Raw genomic sequence first — 18,293 nt, forward strand, 5'->3', positions numbered from 1 at the left:
CGAGCAAGCTTTTAAGCAAGTTTTAGCACTAACATACGAGCCATGTTTAAGATATAAGCACGTGAGTCAGTTGCCAAGTATTCAAGATGTGTTTTGTATGCCAAGCATGCAAAATATGTATGCATGATTGAGCTAGCTCAGCAATTTGACAGAAATACATCCACAATTAACAAACAGAAGGATTATATTCAGGGCATTCAGTTCGCAAAAGAACTAACCATAGTTTCTAAACGGCGCAGCGATCTTCACAACCGCTGATGGAGAGACTGCTCAGGCATGGAAGAAAATATAAACAATTGGCCGATGACAGCGTAACTGAAACGATGCTATGTGAAAAGGCCGGTTCTGCCTATCAAAACTATAAAAATAGACATTCGGACAAGTTGGCTAGTGGTCGTGCATATACCTTTTGTGACGACACCTGAGTTCATCCTAATAGCAACACGTTGAAAGGGCGACAAAAGCAAACGTCCTTAGATAGGTTTATCTTAAAATGGCCGGCTAGTCATGAGAGCGAAACAAAAGAAAAATTAGCTAACCAGCGAGAAACTTTAAACTATCAACGCCGAATAAATTTCAATTACGTTAAGTTAAAAATAAAAGTTTGTTTTTAGGTTTGCTTGTAAGTTTTTTTTTTTTTAAGACTTAAATAAACTCTAAATTTATCACAGTCAACTGTTGTAATGAAGGATAACTTATATATCTCTCCCTGGCAAATGCTAGCGTTAGCTGCTATTGTATGTATTTAATTTTACATTTTAATTAGTCACATTTCCTTGCATTATTTTTTATTTGTTGCTTTTTGAAAGCATGTGGTAAATTAGGACAATAACCAACATGTTCTTTCTGTTACAATATTTTGTTTTGAGTGTTTTATTTGCATTTTTAAATTATGGAAACCAATCAATATATATTTAATTGTTTTATATATAAATAAATTGCACCAAAATGCGAGTAAATTGACATATGAGCTCAGTCTCAGAACGCATTATGTAAGCTCATAAGTCGAAGTATGACTGTAATGCAAAATTTTGTTTTCCTTAATACGCTTAGCATTCAATTTTACGGAAATGTTAGAGACAAACAAATGGCAAGAGAAGGCAACAAACAGAGCTACATAAAAGTCTGCGATGAAACCTAAACCATAAAACAACCATTCGCGAAACGACTGACTGCAAGAGAGAGAGAGAGAGAGAGAGAGAGAGAAGTTTATATGAACTCATGTGATTGGTCGCCTCCTATAGGTTTCTTCACGCTCAGCACACACGTGTTTCTCACGGGTAAAAAATCATCCGCACGCACATACTTCTTATGAGCGTTGAACGATGCATAGCTGAAGCTGGTGTCTCTGAACTCTTTGAAGAATGTGCTGTCACACTGCTTTATCTCATATATCTCATTACCGCTGCACTTTCCATACAACTTCTGCCAATTGTCATTCCCGCATCTTCCTTCACTGAAGGCACATATGCATGTGTATATAATACATATGCATGTGTATATAATACATATACATGTGTATATAACACATATACCTGTGTATATAATATATATAAAGTTCAAAGTTTGTCTGTCGTCATTTGTCTGTTCAGTTATAACGATAATGTTTTAGTAAAGTAAAATCACCTTCAAACTGTCAATGAAATTCTGATATGCATGTTTCAAACTAACCAAAGCACATGCTTAAGATAGCTGAAATTAAAATAAAAAAGCAAATATGAAACACAGATTGGCTCGGTAAAATTTATTTAAGTTATTTGCTGCTATATGTAAAAAATGTCCGATAAGGTTGGCCCTCTAAATTGGCCTCCTAAATTTCTAACACACTCGATCTGGCCCCTTTGCAAAAAGTTTGGACACCCCTGATCTAGCCAATTATTTGCTAATTATTTTGCACTTGAACACTTTTACAGTTGTTTTATTTTCTTTTTTTGATTTATTTGAATTGCACAACACACTTTTCTCATGATATGAAGTTTAAAAGTTAGATGTTAAAATGTTAAATAAAAAATACTTTTCTGTGCGAAAACGTTTTATTGCCCAGGTAACGCTGGACATTCAGTTAGTATATTGAATATGTTATATATATTATTTAATATATAATACAACAAAATGCAAATGATCAAAATTGACATTCTAGTAAAGAGAAATGTTACTAATACCTAAATTAGTCTCTTTTTGACCAAATTCATCAGCGCAAGTAGTGTATGTAGTGTGTCTGTCTGGTGGTTGGACCACAGTCTATTAACTCTTTCTCTTTAAAAAATGTCTAAGAGAATAGCAACAATTGATCTGTTGTTAGTACTTACTCTCCCCTGGAGGTGTGTAAAAGCAGAGTGACCAGGGAGGAAACTCCAGGACACAGACAATTGTAGGCCAATAAAGCATATTTAAACTCATCTTCACAGACCACATGCTCTAAAAACAATACTTAGTAAGAGACAACAACTTCTTGTAGGCGTAGTAGATAATAACTTCACAAATATATAGATGGAAACAACAACTATATGCATTTGCAAAAGGCCGTAACTCCAAATAAATATAGTTAGCAACTACTATATGTACATGTAGGCAAAAAACTATACGCACTTGCAGGAGGTAGTAACTTCCAATTCATACAGAGAGCGATTATTTGACGTAGTGTTCATATTTGAGGCAATAATTCCCAATACATATAGGGAGCGATTACTCTATGTACAAGTTGACAGAAAAATATATGTAAGAGGCAGTAACTCCATATATATATAGTTAACAAACACTATGTGTACATTTTAGCAGAAGAACTATATGTAGGAGGCAATAACTCCAAATATATTGGGAGTTGTTACTATATGTACATACATGTAAGCAGTAAAATTTGTGCTTGTAGGAAGCAAGAACTCGCAATACATGGAGAGAGAGCAATAACTCTATATAAACAGGAGGCGACAACTCCATATACAAATAAAACATACAATTTGTATCATCTACGCACAACTGCATAATAAATATCCAACAGTCTCATTATTTTTAACACTTTGAAGTCTGGCCGCTTTAGTACATTCCTCTCCCAGTGGCTGGCCGCTTTTAAGGTTTTCTATTTATATAATATGTCAACCATAATGCTAGTGAAGCTAGGTATGAGCACACCATTGTGGAGCTGAAAACATGAGCTTTCATACCATACTAAATATGAGTTTATTCTGATAAATCTAATCTATGTAACTTCAAGACAAATAATGCCTTTTCAAAGCAAAAATGATATTTTTCGTAAACAGAGTACAAGGTAATGCTCATTGCAGTAACTACTTTGATTGTATTATGTTTACTTTTATTTATGTCTGACATGACATATTATTATTTCACATTAAGCCTATGATAAGACAAAAAACAGTCAACACATAATAGTCTGTTTCAAAATTGCTCTCGCTTATTCCCAGTTCGTGGTGATCATCATCATTCATATCCATAGGCATATCACTATCTGAATTGGATCAACCACCAATTCTCCTATCCGCTTCATCAGTAATCTAATACAATTATAATGGCTTTGTAGCTATTATTTATAAATGTATGAATAGCCCACAGCTTGCTTCCAAAATCGGTCGGTTGGGGCAGAGGTGGATTGGAAAAGGAGGAATATCCCCTCACATCCCACCCCTTCAATCCCCCCACACCCCACTTTTCCTATCCCTCCATACCCCAGACTTCCTCTCCCCAACAGAGAGGAAGGGTGGGAAATATTTGCATGTAGAATGTAAAATATCCTACTTTGCAGCAGTATACCCTATAGAAGCAGTTTAGAACTAGTCTAGTAATTAATCTACTACTATTAGCCAGTAGTCACTTACATATCTAATAATAGTTTGGCCAAAGCAACTAATCATATGAGAAGTGAGTGTGACCAAAGATTGGACTAACAAGATGAGTTACAACCATCAGGAGTCTATCAATGAGTGTCTCTAAATCATCCATTAGTCAAGCCATTTCTTGACACACTAAATAAAGTGAAACTGCACTGACATCTTTTACTCACTAAAGCTGTGATTTTCATCTACTGTAATTCTGAAAGTCTTTTCAAATTTACTCACCTTTCTCATCATCACAGTCATCTACATCTACTTCACTATCACTTTCATGTACCAACTCATCAACATTTGCAGCTATTTCTTTGATGTAGAAAAAATCCTAGCAGTTTTCTCAAACTTTTAAAAAAACTTGAGAAAGTTACAATTCTGACATAGCCTGAGGTTTTTGCTAATATTTCCAGTTTTATTTAAGCTAGTGGCAAAATTTTTTTTTGTTCACAAAGCTAAAACTCACGACTATCAGAATATCGGCAATATTAGCCGATCAAAAGGTCAAAAACTAGTACCATGAACACACATAACCGCGGTCGAATTATTTCGATGTCAGCCAGTCGGAGAGGGCAACTCCAATCGAAATAATTCGATGTCAGTCTTGAAAGTGTTAATCAAGTGTTTAATTATTTCTACTACTTTTAATTGAATCAGTCTTTACTCACAATATATAATTTAAAAGCGGAATATCTGCTGAACTAACTTACTTGCAAAACTGACATGGAACTTGTTGTCTGGGCGAAACAGTTGGACATACTGACGGACAGACGGCGAGTGGTCTCTCACAGCCCATGACCTTAGAATCGTGTGCTCATCCTGTGTCAAAGTCAAATACATTCGTATAAACAAACTTCTAGTTTTTTCTTGTTAGATATTCAAAAAGCTGTAATAACAGCTATTTTGATTTTATACTTGAACTACTCTCTATCCTCATCACAAGTGTCTTACCATTCCAATCAAACATGTATTATATATACAGTAGACACTCCTATTCCAATCACACATGTATTATATATACAGAGGACACTCCTATTCCAATCACACATGTATTATATATACAGTAGACACTCCTATTCCAATCACACATGTATTATATATACAGTAGACACTCCTATTCCAATCACACATGTATTATATATACAGTAGACGCTCCTATTCCATTCACACTTGTATTATATATACAGTAGACGCTCCTATTCCAATCCATTCCAGGAATGCCTACATTATAGGGACTTTACGTTACAACAGAAAAATAAATGTAAATTGCCTAGTCCGTTCCAAAATTTTCTCAATTTCCCCCTTGTGGCCTTTAAAAATTAAAAAAATTAAACTTGACTTTTTAATTTAATGGACTGTACAGTAACTGTAGTTGTATTGGTTTGTATCAACAACTTTTCACCTGTTTTTTATCACTTTCACTCGGTTTATGATTCATGATTACAATAATTCTACTTTACGTTAAGGGGAGCGCTCACCTTCCATGTCAACTTATATGACTTTATATACATTGTATATATATCTATATTTAGTAGATACTGCAAATAGCCCTATCTGTTGTTTTCTCTCCTAGAGCAGCAAGAGAGAAACCGATATTTTTAAGGCTAACTATGGGATTCTCGATGGTCAAATCAAATTAGAGAATTTGCACCGACTTGACCCTGACCCTTGACCCTTTATGTAATATGCAAGTCTTTATGCAAATACAAAGCAAACACCTTACGTAAATTCTTTACATTCAGAGGAACTTACATTAAACAAGGTTTACATTTTTGCCGTGTCCACTGCGCTTCTTTGACGAGCAGACAATTTACAAAGTCTAGAAACCTTCCGACTACATGTGGATCAAAACAGCCTTTATAAAGACATAGCTATTGATATTGTGATGCAATTGAGTTACAATGGGTAGCTAAAGTAAATGTCCAGATTTCTAAGTAATATGGCGCCGCAGAAAGTTTGGTTCTTTTTTCGATAGAAAAATTGATTTTTCAAACCCACCTATAATATCATCTTATTTCCAATAATATAACATTAGTATGCAACAATGTCTTAAATATTATATTCTATGGTTAAATATTATATTTTGTGGTTAAATATTATATCCTGTGGTTCAATATTAAATTCTATGGTTAAACATCTTGAAGCTGGACCTGAGATAATTTCAGGGAGTTGCTTTATCATCAGATTTTGCGGGCAAAAAAACTCAGCTGCGTAGTTTCCCTTTTCTCTCACTTCTGGTAGAATTATGAAACTGGCCACGTTGTCTGTCATGTTTAAGTATAGCTCTAAGTTCCCAGTTGATTTGACTTTAATTCTCAAAGATATCCTTTAAAATACTGAAAGCACTTCTAACAGGTCAAACAATGGCTTCAGACTGAACACTAATACTGAGAGCACTTCTAACAGGTCAAACAATGGCTTCAGACTGAACACTAATACTGAGGGCACTTCTAACAGGTCAAACAATGGCTTCAGACTGAACACTAATACTGAGGGCACTTCTAACAGGTCAACCAATGGCCTCAGACTGAACACTAATACTGAGGGCACTTCTAACAGGTCAACCAATGGCTTCAGACTGAACACTAATACTGAGGGCACTTCTAACAGGTCAAACAATGGCTTCAGACTGAACACTAATACTGAGAGCACTTCTAACAGGTCAAACAATGGCTTCAGACTGAACACTAGCTTCTAATGACAATGAGACTGAAATTCTTGGTAATGAAGTATCAGAACTAGACAAAGCTATAAAGTTTCTCTCCTCATCAAAATAGACAAAGCTATAAAGCTTCTCCTCAGCAACAAGAGCTTTAGACTAACACTATTAGTTTTTCTGTTCATAATAAATATACAGACTCTATCAGACTCAGTGTACTGCAGTCATTATGTTACTTCAGTTATCTCTAACCATCACTTCTTTGAAAGAGTGTGAAATAAGATCTGTACTATTTACTGTGTTTTCTAAAAGCTTAAAGCATCAAAAAATTGTTTAATTCAAATTATTACAGTACAAATTATTATAATTATTGCAAATTACATAATTATGCTATTCTAAATGTTTTCAGAGTTGATGGAATGTTATTAATACAGGCTAGTATCAGGGGACCAGCTTGTATATAGAGGGGAGGTTATTAATACAGTCTAGTATCAGGGGACCAGCTTGTATATACAGGGGAGGTTATTAATACAGTCTAGTATCAGCGGACCAGCTTGTATATACAGGGGAGGTTATTAATGCAGTCTTGTATCAGGGCACCATCTTGTATATACAGGGGAGGTTATTAATACAGTCTAGTATCAGGGGACCAGCTTGTATATACAGGGGAGGTTATTAATGCAGTCTTGTATCAGGGGACCATCTTGTATATACAGGGGAGGTTATTAATACAGTCTAGTATCAGGAGACCAGCTTGTATATACAGGAGAGGTTATTAATACAGTATAGTATCAGGGGACCAGCTTGTATATACGGGGGAGGTTATTAATACAGTCTAGTATCAGGAGACCAGCTTGTATATACAGGGGAGGTTATTAATACAGTCTAGTATCAGGGGACCAGCTTGTATATACAGGGGAGGTTATTAATACAGTCTAGTATCAGGAGACCAGCTTGTATATACAGGGGAGGTTATTAATACAGTCTAGTATCAGGGGACCAGCTTGTATATACAGGGGAGGTTATTAATACAGTCTAGTATCAGGGGACCAGCTTGTATATACAGGGGGGTTATTAATACAGTATAGTATCAGGGGAACAGATTGTATATACGGGGGAGGTTATTAATACAGTCTAGTATCAGGAGACCAGCTTGTATATACAGGGGAGGTTATTAATACAGTATAGTATCAGGGGACCAGCTTGTATATACGGGGGAGGTTATTAATACAGTCTAGTATCAGGAGACCAGCTTGTATATAGAGGGGAGGTTATTAATACAGTCTAGTATCAGGGGACCAGCTTGTATATACAGGGGAGGTTATTAATACAGTCTAGTATCAGGGGACCAGCTTGTACATACAGGGAAGGTTTTTAATACAGTCTAGTATCAGGGGACCAGCTTGTATATACAGGGGAGGTTATTAATACAGTCTAGTATCAGGGGACCAGCTTGTATATACAGGGGAGGTTATTAATACAGTATAGTATCAGGGGAACAGATTGTATATACGGAGGAGGTTATTAATACAGTCTAGTATCAGGGGATCAGCTTGTATATACAGGGGAGGTTATTAATACAGTCTAGTATCAGGGGAACAGATTGTATATACAGGGGAGGTTAAATGTGTTTAGCAAAGCATGCAATTTACTAATACTAGCTAACTTTGAGTTGTCTTTCCTTGTCAGACTAGAGTAGACTTTAAAATTTTAACATACGGCAGCAGTCCGGTCAGTATGAGATCGGGCAGCGAGGATGAAACAGCCTTCTGCGTTTTGCATTCTACACCGTTGAAGGTCTGAGTCCTTTAGAGCTGAGCCTACAAATATAATTATCAGTGTTTGATCAGTAAAAGTTAATATTTCTTTCTACAAACTGTAACAGTCAAAGTGCATTGAATTTTATCCAGTCTTATCGCTTTTAATATTTTAGCTCACGAATTCCACAAATTTTTGTGTGACCCTCAATATAGGTTACACTGTCTGTAGCAGCCTCACGCATGCTGACAAAAAAAATTTTACAGAGCATTTCCCGCCAAGTAAAGCGCACTCAAAAGCTTTGATGGAGTTAAAGGATCCCGCATAAGCGATAGATCCAGTTAAGACATATCCACTTCTGCAACTTTGATCTGATAGCGGTGTGACCAATCTTTTAAAGATTTTTACAAAAATACAGCATTCATCTGAACAACTGTCAGGTGTTGAAGTGTTGCTCATGTCAAATTTTAAAACACTTAATTAAAAAGCACAGATATTTTTTGTCGTTTGAGGTTTTGTTTGTTGTTTTGGATGATCTGACTGGCATGATGTTTCAAGATTAAAATTGGCAAAACTTGATCACGGTTAAAATGCTCAGAAAAACTGCAACTGGAAAAAATAGAAACTGTAAAAGCCAAATACATTTGACGCCATTTCTCTTAACTAAATTTTTGTAAAAGAGATTCGCTGTGAGAGTACTATTCGACATCATAGAAACACTCACTGCTGATGGATCCAAATCAATAATATTCATATAAGCTTTCTCCAATGGAGGGAAAAAATGTCAGAGCGCAAACATGTGGGTCAGTTGATCTGGTAATTGACTATGCATGAATTGAAAGTGACCGTGACCTGAAAGCATATGTACCTTAGCAAGTTTTGTTTTGAGGAATACATCGCAAATCTTGGAAAGATCTACTGTGCAACTCTGAATCATTGAAATAGTGCAAAGTCGTTGGCAGCGGGCAACTCCCAGCACATTGAAAACATGGAAACGCAAAGTAAAAAATGTTTAGGAGATTTTTTAAGTGACGACTAGTTATTGTTTTAGTGTCAGATATAAATATGATCTAGCAGACGTATATAGATATGATCTAGCAGACGTATATAAATATGATCTAGCAGACGTATATAGATATGATCTAGCAGACGTATATAGATATGATCTAGCAGACGTATATAGATATGTTCTAGATATAGATATGATCTAGCAGACGTATAAAGATTTGATCTAGCAGACGTATATAGATACGATCTAGCAGACGTATATAGATGTGATCTAGCAGACGTATAAAGATATGATCTAGCAGATGTATATAGATATGATCTAGCAGACGTATATAGATATGATCTAGCCGACATATATAGATATGATCTAGCAGACGTATATAGATATGATCTAGATATAGATATGATCTAGAACATCCAGCAGACGTTCTAGTGAGTAAAAACTTTACTTCAATACCCTTCTTTTTTGCGCTCTTGCATTTAGCCTTAGATCACACAAACGGAAAATCCTGTAAATCTAATAAAGTAAGAGCTTTACAATTGTTTAGACATTTGTAATAAAAACTTCTTGGAACTTCTGGTGTTTGGTTCTGAAAGCAACTATTGCCATGTTACTAGACACCAACCTTTGATATAGATCACCCTTTGTGACCAGATCGGAATCTGGAGAATTATCTTGAGAGACTCTTCCATTTCCGATGGAGATAACAGCACCACATAATATCCCTGCCAAAACAAAGTAGGGGTTGTGTCCTCGTCTAATTGTCATCAACAGTCATCAGTTAAAATTACAGTAGTAATTACAGTCTCGTCTAATTCTAATGATTTTTTATGTATCAAGAATCATTTGTTAGAGTATTAATTTTTACTTCAAACTTATTTTCATAATATTATATGAATTATATTAATTATTATATATTCTCAAACTATTATACCATAAAAACTATGTTTTATTTAGTAATTATATTACATTATATATAATATATTACATTACAAAACACTGCAGTTACATTGCAGTATATTTATGTTATATTACTGTACATTACAACAAATTACATTATCCTGTATTAAATTACACTCTATTATATTATTATATTACATGATATTATAATATTACAAAAAAATATAACATATTTTAAAGTATGCTGAATTATATTGTCTCAGGCTTTTCCCACGACTAAACAGGAGTGAAGCGATTGTTTGAGCGCCTTATGATAAATGCGTATGTGCACACAACTCACAAAAGTTATTCATAAACGGCCATCGCAAACCCTTGTACCGAATTCTCATCAACAAATTTAATCACTTTTCAATAGAGTCGTTTAAGTATAATAACGATACAAAACACGACTAATTTAGCCTAAAATCGTCTTTGAAACTTTAATAAGCCTCTTTTAATCAACATAAAGACCGGCCAACGAAACGCCGATAAGGCCGTGCGACAAAGAGTAGAACTATTAAGTCGTGCGCATTTTATGATAAAAGCGCGCGCATTTTATGATAAAAGCGCGCACATTTTACCAGTTTTTGGCATTGTGCAATTGCCGAAGGTTTCTGTAATTAACGTAGAAGTACTGAAAAGTAATCGTTTCTTTTTTGGCCGATTTCAAAGGAACTGACATTGTGGACAGATATAGTGAGTACTTTGGTATTCCAACTGATATCTAAAGTAGTGAAAGTAAAGAAAATGACGATGATCTTTTTCTAATGACTCTTATCAGATTATTACAATATTCAATTATAAGAATAATCATTCGATTTTATAAGATTTAGTTATAAGAATAATCATTCGAATTTACAATATCGAAGTATATAGTGACCTATGTTGGGCAATATGTTACTGTTATTATTTTTTCTAATTAATTTTGTTAAATAGATTTTCTAAAAATCTAGATAAATATCACAATCTCTTGATATTGGTTGCTATGACGTTTCGAAATGTAAACAAATATGTGCATTGGTTTTCTATTATTACTGCATTATTACTGTATTAATAATATTGGTTATTCTAATAATATCAGTGGATTTTACTTCTAATACTGCATTTCTCTTATTGCAGGGGAGAGATATAAACATATAATCTTTTCCTTTCATTATTGCTGTTTGGTGTACATAATAACACCCGGTACATTACAACTACCAATGCAGTTATCCTATTGCACTGCAGTGCCATTTGACTGCTAATATTGCACGTCTCAACCATCAGTAACCTTTCTTTTTTCCAATATCACTTTGGTCGGGGGCTGTATGACAGGGGAATTTCTAGTATACAAAATGTTATGTTGTCTTAGACTATTATATTGCGCAATAGAAGAAGGCAGAGACGCAGTAGTTTTCATATCAAGCAATTGGCTGACTGCTAAAATAATCATTTTGTATGATGATAGGATTGTTAGTCAGTACTCAATGGGTGGACAACTCTCACCGGGCAATAGTTGTGTCACAATATATCGAGGGAGGTTGCAGCTTGTTAACACGTAGGTTTTATATACTTGATGCAATTTCGTAGCCTACTACATGGTCTTAGGGGACATTGCATCATATCCTGTTACATGATCTTAGAGGGCATTGCATCATATCCTGTTACATGATCTTAGAGGGCATCGCATCATATCCTGTTACACAAAGCGTGTGTTTGTTGTGTAAAAGTATAAACTTGCACAAAGGTTCATCAAGTTTAATCAGAAACATTCGGTATTTTGTTATCTGTGGTTGTTTTTGATGTTTGAGGTGATCCCACTGTCAGGATGTTTCAATGTTAAAATGGATAAAACTTAATCGTGATTAAAACGCTCAGATTGTGCTAAAATAGATTATGACGTATTTAGTTGCAAAGAGACTGACAGAATAGAGAGCTGATATGAAGTATAGCAACGACGGCAACTAGTGATGTCATTCCCGTTCATTTTTCTTCTGAGCGTTTCAACTGCAATCAAGTTTTTGTTAATTTTAATCTTGAAACATCCTGGCAGTCAGATCACCTTAAACATCAAAAACAACTACAGATTATAAAAAAATACCGATAAATTCTGATAAAATCTATTGAAATATTGCACAAGTTAATCTTTAAATCACACAACTTATCAAAGTGCTCAGCTATCTAACATAAACAAGACTTTAGCCTTGGATCCTACCTCTAATGTAGAGTGTGCATAGAATTCATTGAGGAAGTCCATGATTGCATCGGTCTGAAGGTGAGTCGCGCAAACAACCACATGCTTCTCGGTACGAGCTCGATGTTTGCTGTAGCTGCTTCCTTTTTTCTTCCGCTCCTGCCAGGTGAAGGCCAGTTTTTCAAGCTACAACATAGAGGAGCATTCTTAATAGATGTTGGAAAGATGTAGACAGAGGCGTAAAGTTGCATTCTATTGAACACTCAGTTCTAACATGTGTAGAAAATGTGACCTTAGCCGATGCAGTTGACTAAATGGATGTATTATTGAAAGAAGATTGTGTTCGAATGGACACCGGGTTTTGATGTACATCGACAATTTGACCTTGGTCGATGCAGCAAATTCTCATACATCAATTTTTATCCGTGCAAGGTCAAATTAAGGTCAAAGATCGATTGTGCAATAGCTTTGGTGTAGAAAATTAATTTTACAGTTCAGTACATTTTGTCTCAGAAACTGAACCTTAACATTCTGAATGGTTTTAGTATTACCAAAACAGCATCAATTTTGCCCTTTTAATCAGTGAGGGTTTGTCAAATGTCGACAGCGATGTGATTTTTCAAACAAAGTAAGGATACATTTATTAAACTAGTTTTTCAGCACGAATCAGTCGCAAACATGTCAGAGATCGACTATTTACTCATCTCGGCAGACTCCGCCTTCAATGTACCATCACTATGTTTCCATCGTGTGAATGATCCGGACTTGGAGTTGTGTGCACATTGAGTTATCATGTGGTGTTTCAACGATCATTCGCATGTTGCTAATTAATGCTGGCACATTGTTAAAAAAGATAAGGAATTCTACACCAGAGGTCAGAGGTCATAGTCACACACTCTTGTCTACCTTAGCGGCATGCTTTCAAAATGGGAACAACTGAAGTGTGGAAAATGTTTAAAATGGAATAGCTTTGCAAGTTTCCATTTTTCGCAAACATTAAACAATCAATAAAGACTGGTGAAAATTTCTAAAAAAAGAACCTAAAGATTTCTGAGTAACAAAACTCATTTGACTTGCGGGTTTTTGCAAATGTTTCTCTCTCGCAGACAAACTTCTGGATTAGCCGCATCATGGAATGATCACGTGGAAACTCAACAATAAATGCGCTTCAAAGGTAAAAAACATCATGAGAGGATTTGCAATAGGAATGATTTCACAGACATTCTGGTTATCATTTGCCCATCAAATGTACTTTTAGAGACAAACAGGTTAAAAGTGATCAAGCGCTTGCGTCAAAACTACTTTTAGATATGAGCAGCCGGTCAGGAGCGTCTTGCGTACTTGCGTCAAGAGCACTCTTACACGCGGACAAGCTGTAAATAGCTTGTGTACCTACATGTATATAGAGCTGTAAGTAGCCTGTTTACCTACATACGAAGCTCTAAATAGCCGGTGTACCTACATACGAAGCCGTAAATAGCCTGTGTACCTACATAGGAAGCTGTAAATAGCCTGTGTACCTACATAGGAAGCTGTAAATAGTCTGTGTACCTGCATTGGAAGCATTGTGAGTGAAAGGCAAATCATGATCATCATGAAAAGCCTACTGGGCCATATATCAGGGCTGATATCTCCGTAACCAACGGTTGAGAATGTGACCACGACAAACCAGAGTGACTCGAACAGATTCAGCCTCTTACCACTTCCTCTTTGGAGATGTTGTATTCCACATGCACTGTAACATTCCACATGTACTGTAACATTCCATATGCACTGTAAAACTCCACATGCACTGTAACATTCCACACACACTGTAATATTCCACACTCACTGTAATATTTCACATGTACTGTAATAATCCACACACACTGTAATAACCCACACACACTGTAATAATCCACACGCACTGTAATAATCCAGACGCACTATACTAATCCTCACACACTAACATTCCACATGCACTGTAACATTCCACATGAACTGTAACATTCCACACGCACTGTAATATTTCACACGCACTGTAACATTCCACATGAACTGTAACATTCCACCTGAACTGTAACATTCCACACACACTGTAATATTTTACATGCACTGTAACATTCCACACAACTTCATGTAGCTTGCGTTACAAGCAAAACTGTCATCAATTAATAATTCCATTAAGTTTCTCTGTTGGATAGCCCTATCCAGAGGATTTGGCTTCAAGGCAAAGTTACAGCTTGCGGTTAAGTCAAAACTGTTTCTATGCCAGCTGTAAATGTCAAGGACTTTCTGTAAGGATCTCACATGCCAACAGACTTCACGTGACTGAATCCTGTACACGACCACTTCTATTCACAAACCTCACGCGGTAAGTTAGAACATAACTTGGTACAGTTGACATTTTGCATTAAATTACTAATTAGCTATTTTATTTAATGCAAAATTCTCAGGTATATCAACTCAAAATTCAAAGATGTGGTTTTCCAAGCAAATAATTTGTTGATTCAATTAATGTTCTGCTTTCAAATGCTTATTTAATATTTTAGAGAATAATTCAGCTTTTGAGAAACTTGGTTCTTTCATTCAATTATTAATTGTTCAATTGACAAACTAACTTGGTAATTTAATCCATAATGCAATTTAATTCCTTTTACATTTGCTGATTTAATTATTCAATTATTTGGATTTTCAAACTAATTTGGTACTTCAATGCTCAATTGAATTTAAACGGAAAAACTTTGTTAATTCAATGCAAGTTCACACACTTGAAATTAATTTAATTAGTAATGCAATATTTAAAGTAACATTTAATCATTAATTTAATTTATTTGCAGTTTTTGCAATCGCCCCCACCCTGGTTAGCAGTCCATGTTAGTGTATGTTATTACAGAAAGGCCACTGCTGAGACCACTCAAATACTAGCTAAAAGTCTCAGGTCAAGCATTTAGCGGAAGGTTTTTAAAAATCTTCTATTTTGAGAAGTCAAGGCTAAAGCACTGCGGTCTTGCAACACCTTTAATTGTTCATCCTTGGCATTATTTTATAACATCCATAAGACCAATTTAATATTAGTCTCTATTTTGTACAGTGAAATCGTTTTAAAAGTATTTTTATTTTGAATGTTGTTATACTATTTCAGAGTGACCTGATTCTCATTCAAATCAAATCTGTTTTTTCGGTGTATTTTGAGTTTCGTTTCAAAAAATTCTTACTGAATGTCAGCGAGCCAATCAAATCAAAGCGTGAATAAAAAGAATTCTAAACACGAGTGAATCCATGAGCAGTGGCAGCCATGTCCACGGATGAGGAGATTTGCTTGAGATTTTTCCAGACTTCAGCTTTCAGTCCAGCTACCGACCGACTAACAAATCTATTTAAACAAAAGACCTCAAACATTTTTAGAGCAGGTCTAAAAGATGGGAAACCTGTACCTACCTGACAAATATAAGTGTAACTATAGTTGATATGAGTACAGTCAACTGGTGAGATAGAGGTGACTGGGTTCTGTTAATAACTCGGTGTACATCATTCTAGAAAAAAGGTCAACTGCATCACTTTGTGATATACATAGCTAACATATTCTAGAAAAGGGTTCAGCTGTATTACTTTGTGATATACATAACTAACATATTCTAAAAAGGGTTCAGCTGTATTACTTTGTGATATACATAACTAACATACTCTAGAAAAGGGTTCAGATGTATCGCTTTGTGATATACATAGCTAACATATGCTAGAAAAGAGGTCAACTGTATTAATTTTTGATATACATAGCTAACATATTCTAGAAAAGCGTTCAACTGTATCATTTTGTCATATACATAGCTAACATATTCTAGAAAAAGGTTCAGCTGTATTCCTTTGTGATATATCTGTGAAATATACATTTATCGCCTTGCACTCGCATGGTTCGTTTCCATGTGGAACAAGTAGAGGAACTCAGTTGGTTCTTTTACACTATTCTTTTGGTCCCATAGTCTAACTTGCTTTTGTTGACCTTGACCGGGGATCTATCTAACTTATTGCTTTGCTATCTGGCATCCTCATTAATGCTCGTATTTAGTTTGTAGGTTAAACTAGCCACACAGTTTCTCAAGTTATTCTGGTTAAATAGCTTGTCATTTTTGTTACAGTCGAACCTCGGCAGTCAAACTTTGTCAAAACTATCTTCTGCTGCAAATATTCTTATAGGAATATGCTTATTTTGTCTAATTCATTGCACAGCTAAAATATACATAGCAGAGCGAACGCGTTGCCATCAATTCTCACTCACACCACCATTAGCTATCATGTTTTGCTCAAACCTAGGAGCTGCGTAATTGGCATGCAGTACTGTAATTATTAACTTTATGTTTTATTGCAGATCATAACCATTAAATAGGAAACAAAGGTTAGAATACTATTTTTTTACTAATTTGTAATATGTACGTATATGAAATTTCAATTTTTTTACCGCTGGTAAAAATAGGGTTTTCCCCAGAGGTACTATAAGTTCCTATTAATAATACCCCTTCATACAAAATTTTCCCTTATGCCAGAATGAATTCATGGTGGGTTTGCTGTAGTTTTATGGTTACAATCAAATTAACATTGAAAGTTCAAAGAAGATACCTTTTTCCTTTTTCAAACTTGAAACTAAATTGTTTTTTGAACTTTGAAAATTTTTTTTAATTTTTTTTGAAAAACTGTTTTTTCTCTTTTTTAAAAGAAAAGGTTTTTCCGCTGTCACTCAAAGGGGCTCATTTCACTCTTAACTATGTCAGTTGAGCTAAACTGAGTTCTTGATGTAACAGGGAGGGCATCATGACACCGCCCAGCTAATTGTCAGTGATAATTCTAATACTTACTAATATCTTCTCTAGAATAGACTTGGCCAGCCACATGTTCAAAAAAACAGGAATAAATAAAGACTGGAGCCATCTAGGGGAGGCGAGCTGAAAGAGAGGACATACATCAGAATATCATTTGAAAAAATCATAAAATTTTAATTCACTGCAGAGCTAAACAATTCTAAATAGAATGAGCTGATAGCCAGGGAACCTAAATGTGATGACTACAAATCTCTCGCAGTATATCATGTCTGGAAAAGATAAAAAATATAAACACCAATTGGTAATCGTGTAATTTATGCCGCGCTGTCTCTATGACTATGCATGCATCCATAGAGGAGATGTCTCTATGACTATGCATGCATCTGTAGAGGAGATGGCAAGAAGCTGATTAGCAAACGTTGATTTTGTGAAATGTTGACAAATAACACAAATATATGTTTATCAAGGTCAATCTAGTTGACAAATAACACAACTATATATTTATCAAGGTCAATCTAGTTGACAAATAACACAACTATATATTTATCAAGGTCAATCTAGTTGACAAATAACACAACTATATATTTATCAAGGTCAATCTAGTTGACAAATAACACAACTATATATTTATCAAGGTCAATCTAGGTCGATCCTTAAAACAGCAGTTGATTTGTTTACACTTCTTAATTTATTTTTCAAGTAAAAATGCTGTAAGTAATCAGTGAACTGTGTGAATAGATTTCTCTGTTAAAATTTATTTGTACATTTTATATTATTTTCATTCAAAGCTGCTAGTTGATTTGTTGATGAAAAGATTTTGGTAAAAATTGAACAGTTTGACTCCCTGTGACTCCTTCAGTGATTGGATAATTTTACGGTAAAACATCATCAATGTTATTTGACCTTCTTTAAAATAACTGGTTGTTAAAATGGAAAGGGGATTAACCTCTTCCTCTGCACATTTGAGTATGTTGTGTATAATAATTAAATACTGTTTATTACTATTAATTGAATAATATTAATTAGATAATATTCACTAATCTTAATAGTTGAAAACTATTAATTAATATTAGTAGTAGTGAGTTAAATAATTATTAATAATTATTAATTGTCCATAATTAAT

At 34.9% G+C, this 18,293-nt stretch overlaps 1 protein-coding gene across 1 annotated transcript in view; it reads right to left on the minus strand.

The window, feature by feature from the left end:
• LOC137401157 (potassium channel subfamily T member 2-like) overlaps positions 1–18,293 on the minus strand; it is a 128,753-nt gene that overhangs the window by 42,539 nt on the left and 67,921 nt on the right. Inside the window, exons 7-15 of the mRNA XM_068087537.1 lie at positions 17,207–17,293; positions 15,795–15,889; positions 13,926–14,109; positions 12,396–12,560; positions 9,888–9,987; positions 8,215–8,315; positions 4,547–4,655; positions 2,310–2,418; positions 1,307–1,456 (exon numbers count right to left, since the gene is read on the minus strand). Coding sequence (XP_067943638.1) covers positions 1,307–1,456; positions 2,310–2,418; positions 4,547–4,655; positions 8,215–8,315; positions 9,888–9,987; positions 12,396–12,560; positions 13,926–14,109; positions 15,795–15,889; positions 17,207–17,293 — 1,100 coding nt within the window. The remainder of the gene's footprint in view (positions 1–1,306; positions 1,457–2,309; positions 2,419–4,546; positions 4,656–8,214; positions 8,316–9,887; positions 9,988–12,395; positions 12,561–13,925; positions 14,110–15,794; positions 15,890–17,206; positions 17,294–18,293) is intronic.

Source organism: Watersipora subatra, chromosome 7 (genome assembly GCF_963576615.1).
Source record: "Watersipora subatra chromosome 7, tzWatSuba1.1, whole genome shotgun sequence".
NCBI classification, from domain to species: Eukaryota; Metazoa; Bryozoa; class Gymnolaemata; order Cheilostomatida; family Watersiporidae; genus Watersipora; species Watersipora subatra.